We start from the raw sequence: 9,087 nt of genomic DNA on the forward strand, positions 1-9,087 counted from the left end.
GTCAGTGGTTTGTGTGTGTGAAATCACTTTTTATGCGATTTTATGAAGGGAGTCTTTTGTTGAGTCGTGTACTGTTCATGTGTTCTGTTTCCTTGTGAACTATCCATTTGAATTACAGAGACAGTTTTGAGGTTTTATGGTGAATTTGAGGAAATATACTTCATAATGAAACAGATATTATGCTCTACAGTGATACTGTGTGTTGTTCCTTGCATTGCTGTCCCCAGACGATCGTGCTGAGAGAGGTACGTGGACTAACCCTCACACTGTAGCTCTGCGCTCATTTCTGACTCACACAATCATCACAATCATCCTTTCTGTCTCGAGGATCCTTTCAAGACTCCGTCCTAGAATTCTAGGGATGCACAAATGGAAAATTGAGAGGTTCTGCCCAACAACATCTGCATGTATAGTATAATAAAGTAAAATGACACAACATATAGCCAACAATGTTGGCTAATGTACAAACTATGTTTAAAAGTAGAAAGTTTGTAAAGTAAAAAGGATTGTGGGTATTTATGCTGCTCTGAGGATCCTCTATGGGAAAACCGTGTGATATTAAGTGAAGCATTTCATAACATTTAATCCTCATCAGGCCCACAGTGACTTCACTAAATGGGAAGTTGATCACAATAAAGCTCTAGGAGTTCTCTTTAATACCACATTTGTGAAATCGCCTGCATTGGCCCAACATGGCTGTTTGATCCAAAATGGCTGCCTACCTGTTGGGTTTTGGTGATAGGTCCAAGAGACTTTATTCTACATCTTATCCTGATTAACATGTGTGCCAAAGTTCACGTGTGTAGGTGAAACCAGCTGCAGGGGCTGTTGATTTTAAATTTGACATACGCAGTCCTGGGACTCAAAAGTGTGCTGTTGTTGTCATGCTCTTTGGCAGAATCTGGATCAGAATCCTTTTTACGTTTTGTCTCTACACAAACAAAAAAGTCACTGTACATAACCAACAAATTAGCTTAGCATCGGTGTCTCCCTCCTGCTCTTACAATGTCCTCTTTCCCTGCTTGCCGCCCCACAGAAGACGGCGACAGCGAGGCTGCTCTTAATGGAAAGGACGTAGGTGAGGAGTCTTCGATGCATTTAATCACATGTGGCATCACATCTCCGCTAAATCTATGTGCTAATCCATCCTGTCTTTAGAGAAGCCGCATACTTGTATAGTGGACTGCTTTGTGCTGCTTTGTTTGTGATTTGAGGGCGAGGCTAGAGAACACCTGGTGTAATCTGGGAACACCACAGAGGGCATATGTCATTGTCATGGCACTCTAGCTTTTTAAAAAACATGTTATTGTACAGCAGGAGTGTCTGGGTCCCAGACGAGGTCAAATAACATAACATTCAGAACAAAGCCAGTTTATAGATTAAATAATACTTTTTTCTTAAAATAAGATGAATTGATTTACCCATGGGATCAACATTGGACTAATGTTTTTAATCAGAATACTCACAAAAAACATAAATGTCGGAAATATTATGCGGTAAATAATTTCTGATAGATGTCCCAGTGAAGTCAGCAGTATTATAGTAATGCAGTTTTCCTGTGCTGTGTTCCTGTAGCTCAGTAGGCCTGTAGACACACAAGAGGATAACTGGATTTCAGATTTCAGTCCAGATTTCTGACAATCACTGGTGCTTCTGATTTTAGACTGATTTGAACAGATTATGTGACCAAAAGATGATCGTCATCGAAAGGATCAGAGTCTTCCTGATTTCAAGTCATAAATATGAAACATGTTTCATAATTATGACTGAGCAGCAACTGGGGGGCGTGAGTAGAACCCGGCAATAACAATGAGAGCAAGTTGAGTGGGAATGTTGTTTAGAACCGAGTGTGCGGTCCTGCGTCTTGACTGGATTGTCTAGTCTGTGCGATTAATGTGGGGTACGCGCACAGGGGAGTCGGGGCAGTTTGATTGATGCATCACAATCCAGTTAATTTGTTCTGGCCGTTCAATATGACCTTGGATTGTGTTTTTACAGCCTGTCTGTTCCACAGGTGACTGACATTTTTCATTTTTGTGCCAATGCATTAATTCATTATTTATAATTGGGGTGTGAAGAGGATTTTAAGCAATACAGTAAAAAAACGCTCCAGAAAATGATCTCCCACCCTACCTTTAAGGACTAGGTGGTGTTAATAAGTGTGTCAAAGGAGGAGCAGGAGAGACGTAACATATTATACCGTGTGGTGGTCCGGATTTGGCCTGCAGGCCTTGGGTTTGACACACGTGTTGTACAAACTGAGTTAGTTTCAAGGTACAAGAGCCTGGTGCAAACATAGATAATGAGGGAGCACAGAGCCCATTAGTCCAGAGAGAGTTTGTGTCGTCCTGATTCAAATGACAGATGTTAAAGGTCATTGGACAGATGATTATGGGTCAGGTTGTGTCAGGCTGTGTACATGCGTGTCCCCGATGTTGCCTCTGTTCTCCTCGTCCAAGTATATTCAAATAAATCCCTTAAACTTAACTCGTCACACACTGCAGGGCCTTCTTCACTGCTCTCCACATGGTTTCTAACGATCATACAACCACAGTGAACTCAGCGTAGAGCTTCTCAGTTATGGCTGTAATTATGTATCTATATACATATATATAATTATTGGCTACTTTTTTCCATTACTATGTTTAAACGTACAGTATATACTGAGGTTATGCGTAAGAATGTGCAAAAATAGTCTCATATCCTTTTTTTAGCACAACCTAGACAATCTGATGGAAAAAAATTATAATTTCACCAACTATATAAACACACCTAAGGCAAAAAGTACTCAAAATGTTTAAAAATCGGATTGATTTTGAAAAGAAAAAAGCTCTATTTTGTATCATAATTCTGCACAATTATTGCTACTTTATGTCAATACTGAAATGCGATATAAAATGAATCATAACTTTTTAAAGCCTGAATATGTGGCCTATAAACACACACCCCAGGATGTCCATATAAGGAGTTGTGTGTTATTCCCACGGCAGTTTACCATGGGTGCACCTGCGGCACTAAGGGTTAATGTCGTTATCTGTCAGGAGTTGATGAGTGGCAGCGTTTGTAATGGAGGTGCATTGTCATGTCCCTCACTGTGACAGGCTGTGTGTGTGTGTGTGTGTGTGTGTGTGTGTGGTACAGTACAGCTCATTACTCTCACTAACAGTGTCTCCTCCACACACTTACACACCGCAGGTGGTCATTTGCGTGTGTTGTGTATGGAGACAGCCACTGCGGCTTGCATGGCTTCACCTCATCTCTGCGGTAAAGCTGCTTTTCAATCAATGGTCTAATATAAGCTGTAGTTTCTCCCAAGAGTAAGGCAGCCCCTGCCTTCTGTGGCCATGCTTTCTCATGGGATTTTTACTCAGGTACTCTTCCTAAACTTCTTCTGGTGGTGTTCAGTGCATCTGTGTTGTGTGATGTTATGCCACAACAAGTGTGTTTCGTTTCCTCTCGACTAAACTATTATCATTTCATTATTTTATTGTGTCATAAACGGTTGATCACAGCCAGCCTGCGCAGAAGTCTCCGCCTCAGGAAAGATCATCAGGATTCACCGGGAGAACCTCACACACCTCCAGACGCCAATCACTCAGACTTCCTGATATATGAAGAAGTAATGCAACACCAGCCCCGCCCCGGAGAGAGGCCCCGCCTCATCGTACTCATAGGTACGTCCACTGTGGGGTTTGATGACAAAAAGGGACAGTTGAATTTTTTTTAAAAAATGTTTTATGACGAGTTTGAAGACAACCTGCTGCCCTAATAATCGACTTTATTCTCCCCTCTCCTCTCGTGTGTGGCCTCAGGTTCGCTGGGTGCTCGGATCACTGAGCTCAAACAGAAGGTGATCGCCGACAACCCTCAAAGCTACGGTTTGGCTGTGCCTCGTGAGTCTCTGGAGGTTTTTATAGTTATAGCTATAGTTAAAGGGACAGTCTGGGAGTTTTCAACCTGTGCCGTATGTTTAAAAATGTGCGTGTGGAAGTGAATAGTACGTACAAAAATCTACAATTGGTTCAGCCAGTGAAATCCTTTTAATCCATTCAATGTGTGGGTCCAACAAGCCCACACCACAGCAACATTAAAATAGTGTAGATTAGTGTACAATGTATTGTATTAATTGTCCAATTCATCCATTAACATATTTAATACTCAATTTTATTGTAAATAATTTGAATTTAAAGTTTCATGGTAATCACTTTTTTAAGGAATGTGCCCAACACTGGCCATTTGACAACTCTAGTCATTTTTTGGTGAAAACAAGCACTGCACACACTGTTGCTATAGCTGCCAAACTGATCGACTGCACCAATTCTAAAAGTCTTTTGTGAGTACTATTCATATCCCACATTGAAAAAAATAACAGAATTCCCCTTTAAGATGGAAGCAATCTAACTGGGAGTTGGTAGACCCTCTTAACCCCTAGTTTGCTGTTACTCACTTTGGATTGTTTTGTTGTTGTGAGGTTTTCTGTCATTTGATCTTATTTCAAGCCCCTTTGGTTTGTTTACTACGACAGAGTACATTGAGAAAAAAAAAATTGTTCACAGACTTCAACAATAAAGTCTTAATTTACGAGATTTAAGTCGTAAATTTACGAGAATAAAGTCGTAGATTTATGAGATTAAAGTCGTAATATTATAACCTGTTGTTTTAGAAGAGGAGAGTAAGAACCAGGCGGACTTGGAGGAAATCGCTAGTTTATCATGAATCCATATGCCATAAGGTGTTGGGGTCTCTGCAGGTGTACTGCCGGCGTCGGAGACACCGTGCTCTCTGGACCTTGGCTCCTGCTTGATCCAAAATCTTAATCATCAGTCAGATTGTTTCTTGAGAAACCACGATACCCCTCTGAATGACCCGCTGATGCATCCACCGGTAACCCTGCAGTCGACCACTTCCAGCTGTTTCCCCCTCCACAAAAGCAGCCGTTTCCTCCAAGTCTGCCTGGTTCTTTCTGCGGAAAAGATGCATTTTCTTGCTTATACTTTTACTTTTAAATCCTGATACTGATGACAATGTGATGCTGATGTGCCAAAAGATGAAGTATCTCCTTGTTTGTGAAACCTATTCTAAAGTACAATTCCACGAATTGCTCCACGGCCCTCATTTTAACAACTCTCCTCTTCTAAAACAACAGAATATTACCACTTCGTAAATTTACCACTTTACTCTCGTAAATTTACAACTTTATTCTGGTAAATTTTGCGACTTTATTCGCGTAAATTTACAACTTTATTCTCGAAGTCTTTTTCTCAATGTGGCCCTAATTCTGTCATAGTTTACTGTTTTATTTTCAAGCTTATTCTCTTGTTTGCTTCCTGTCATTAGATTGCTTGATATTAAATATATTCCATTACATGTGAACATCTATAGTGTGGTGTATGAGATAGAGGAAGATGTTCAGTGAGCTGTTTTCTCTCCCCTCTCTGTCTCCCTGCTCCCTGCGACTGAACCTGTGGTCTGGAGACACCACTCGAGCCCGGAAATGTCATGAGAGAGAGGGAGTGGAGTACCACTTTATCACCAAAGCAGCGTTTGAGGCCGACATCCAGAAGGGCAAGTAAGTCCCGCAGACTGAATAAGACAAAACTATCTGACAAATTCAGTTCAGCTTTATTTGTATAGTATAGTATAGTATAGTTGTATAAATCACAAGACACTGTACAGAGTAAGACAGAGACCATTACAATATTATAGAGAGAAGAGAAAGCCAATAATTCAATGAGCAAACACGAGACATCAGTATAGAGAAAAAACTCCAGTCAAATTCAGACAAATAAGTGAAATTCATTCATGTCACTTCTGTTTCTGCAGGTTTATAGAATACGGGGAGTATAAAGATAATTTGTACGGCACCAGTTTGGAGTCCATCCATAGAGTACTGGATCAGAACAAAGCCTGTCTAGTGGACGTGCAACCAGAGGTTTGTAGTGAAATAACATTTTAATTTCATGATTTCATGTTTTTAGGATCATGTATTAAATATTTGAATCTATAATGTGTGCATTTCCTGTGCCAAGAATCAGCCTCAAAAGTGATTTAAGCAGATTTATCAACAAGCCCACTTGATAAGATCTGCACCCGCTTTAATCTACAACATATTTACATTTACTCACTTCATCTCACCATTAGACGACCTTTTCTGATAAAGAAATTAAGTTTGTGTTGCTCTGTGAACCGCTCGTTCCCCCACACCAAAGTCCATGGAGAAAATTTTACAGCAATTTTACATCACAGCACAGTGACAGTGGAGTTGTTGATCCACTACTGAACTCCATCACTAAATTAAAATGTCTTATTTAGTGGTGTTCTGTGTTTGAAATCCTTTACTTAGAGTAACCAAAGTGATGCAAACGTACCAAACAAGGCAGCAGTGGAACAGCAGCTGTGAGATAAAAATGCTGCTTTGTTCTATGGACTTTGGTGGAATTATATATCTCAATATATTACATACTGGTTAAGTTTTACAATCAGGTAAATTTGGTGAATACCTACTGTATTTTACTGTATTTTACTGTCATAAGTAAATAAGCAGGTGCTTCTACCTCCACATCCAGGCACTGAAGATTCTACGTACTGCTGTCTTCAAGCCCTATGTCGTCTTTGTGCGGCCTCGGCTCTTTGACAGTCAGAGGAAATGGCTCGGCTCCACTTCCTCCCTTAGCATAGGCCTCACGGTAAGTAGAATTGTGTTTCTTTAATAAAGAAGCAGTAATTGAAAAATGTGTATGCTCATGTGTAAGCATTAATAGACTCTTATTGTAGTTGTGTATATGCCTACATATAGTGCTGTGAAGAGATTGAGCGATTAATTAATTATGATCTGTAATTAATTGATCTAATTAATCTCTTTTTTAATCAATTCAAAGTCATTTTAAAAATAAAATGACTTTGAAAAGTAATTTATTGTTTTAACAAACTTAAACAGATGCAGCCATTTACATTCCGCTGTGTTCTTTTGTCAAACTCCAAATAATTAGAAAATACAAATAAAATAAAACTTTAGGTCCATATAAAGTAGCCTTTCAGTCACAGACCTGCTCATACGCGGGGTTGTTCTCCTCCAGTTTAGTTTGGCGAAGAGATTTGCTATGGCTCGCTAAATAGCTAACGTCTTCGCTGCTAACGTTAGCTGTGGCTGCACTCGCGACTGAGTACTTTGCATTGATGTGGTAGGCTAAACTTGAGCTGCTTTGGTGGTAAGCTAACTCCTTCTTCCATAGAAGGCATATCACTTTACCTTTACTAATGGTGCCGTGGGGGAGTTTTTGAAATGTAAATGTCCCGTTCATTGGGCTGACAACTCTCACATGCTCCTCCATTTTCACGTCTCCTCTCTGTAATCATCGCTCCTCACCCTGGCCTCCAAACACAATGACAACCAATGTCCACTTCAGGGTGCGACTGACCATTGTTTTACAACCACAAGAAGCTCAACACATAAAAACGGATTTTATAAAAAAGCAACTCGTATACAGAAACAGTAGATTAAAAATTAGATTAACGCGATTAAAAACCATAGCACGCTATATATGACTGTAATTAATCAGAATAAACACAATAATTTGACACCCCTACCTGCATATATTCTTTTACTGGTTATTTTGTCTGTTTTGGATGTTGTGTTTATTTTTTGTCATTTCTTTCTGCATATACATTTTCAAAGGAAGAAATTATTTCATGACGGAATGCTGTTTCAGTGTTTTCCCAGCTACGGTGGCCTTCACATACCAGAAATGATGCTGATGTAAAGTGGTCCATTCAGGCTCCTGTAGAAACATGGCAGCACGAAATGGCAGCCTCCATAAAGCAAGGCCCTTGCCAAAAGACATACTATACCATGACTTTTTAGTCACGATTTGGACAACATACTATACTATGACTTTTTGGGTAATTTTGGACGACATACTATACTATGACCTTTGTGAATCATTTTGGACGACATACAACACTGCCACTTTTTAGTCACGATTTGGACAACATACTATATCATGACTTTTTTGACTGATTTTGAACGACATACTATACTATGACTTTTTTGGGTCATTTTGGACAACACACTATAATATGTCTTTTTTGGGTAATTTTGGATGACATATGATACTAAGACTTTTTTGAATGATTTTCGACGACATACTATACCATGACCTTTTTGCCTGATTTTGGACGACATACTATACTATGACGTTTTTGACTGATGATGATGACTGACTGACTGACTATACCATGACTTTTTGGGTGATTTTGGACGACATACTATACTATGACCTTTTTGAGTCATTTTGGACGACATACTACACTGCGACTTTTTAGTCACGATTTGGACAACATACTATACTATGTTTTTGACAGATTTTGAACGTCATACTATACTATGAATTTTTTTACTGATATTGGACATACTATAGTATGACTTTTTTGGCTGATTTTGGGCTTGACCACTATATACTACTCTTTTGAATTGTCATTTTGGACGACATACTATACTATGACTTTTTGGTGTCATTTTGGACGACATACTATAGTATGACTATTTTGACTGATTTTGGACGACATACTATAATATTACTTTTTTGACTGATTTTGAACGACATACTATACTATGACTTTGTTGTCATGTTTTTGACGACATACTATACTATGACTTTTTTGACTGATTTTTGACGACATACTATATCATGAATTTTTAGTCACATTTTGGACTAAATACTATACTATGACTTTTTTAGGTGAATTTGGAAGACATACTATAGCATGACTTTTTTCACATTTTGGACGACATACTATACCACTGACGGTTACGGAAGACATACTATATAGCATGACTTTTTCACATTTTGGACAACATACTATACCATAACTTTTTTGGCTGATTTTGGACAACATACTATACTATGAGATTTTTGACTGATTTTGGACGACATACTATACCATGACTTTTTTGCCTGATTTTCGACGACATACTATATCATGAATTTTTAGTCACATTTTGGACTAAATACTATACTATGACTTTTTTAGGTGAATTTGGAAGACATACTATATGACTTTTTTCACATTTTGGACGACATACTATAC

General features: G+C 38.9%; 1 protein-coding gene across 1 annotated transcript in view; it reads left to right on the forward strand.

Annotated features, from left to right (window-relative positions):
- Positions 1–9,087, forward strand: part of LOC122759559 (MAGUK p55 subfamily member 3-like) — a 34,693-nt gene that overhangs the window by 24,576 nt on the left and 1,030 nt on the right. The window contains exons 12-18 of the mRNA XM_044014487.1: positions 228–245; positions 1,037–1,078; positions 3,513–3,674; positions 3,813–3,893; positions 5,476–5,569; positions 5,824–5,932; positions 6,567–6,686. Of these exons, the coding sequence (XP_043870422.1) occupies positions 228–245; positions 1,037–1,078; positions 3,513–3,674; positions 3,813–3,893; positions 5,476–5,569; positions 5,824–5,932; positions 6,567–6,686 (626 nt within the window). The remainder of the gene's footprint in view (positions 1–227; positions 246–1,036; positions 1,079–3,512; positions 3,675–3,812; positions 3,894–5,475; positions 5,570–5,823; positions 5,933–6,566; positions 6,687–9,087) is intronic.

The sequence above is a fragment of the Solea senegalensis genome, linkage group LG18 (genome assembly GCF_019176455.1).
Source record: "Solea senegalensis isolate Sse05_10M linkage group LG18, IFAPA_SoseM_1, whole genome shotgun sequence".
NCBI lineage: Eukaryota > Metazoa > Chordata > Actinopteri > Pleuronectiformes > Soleidae > Solea > Solea senegalensis.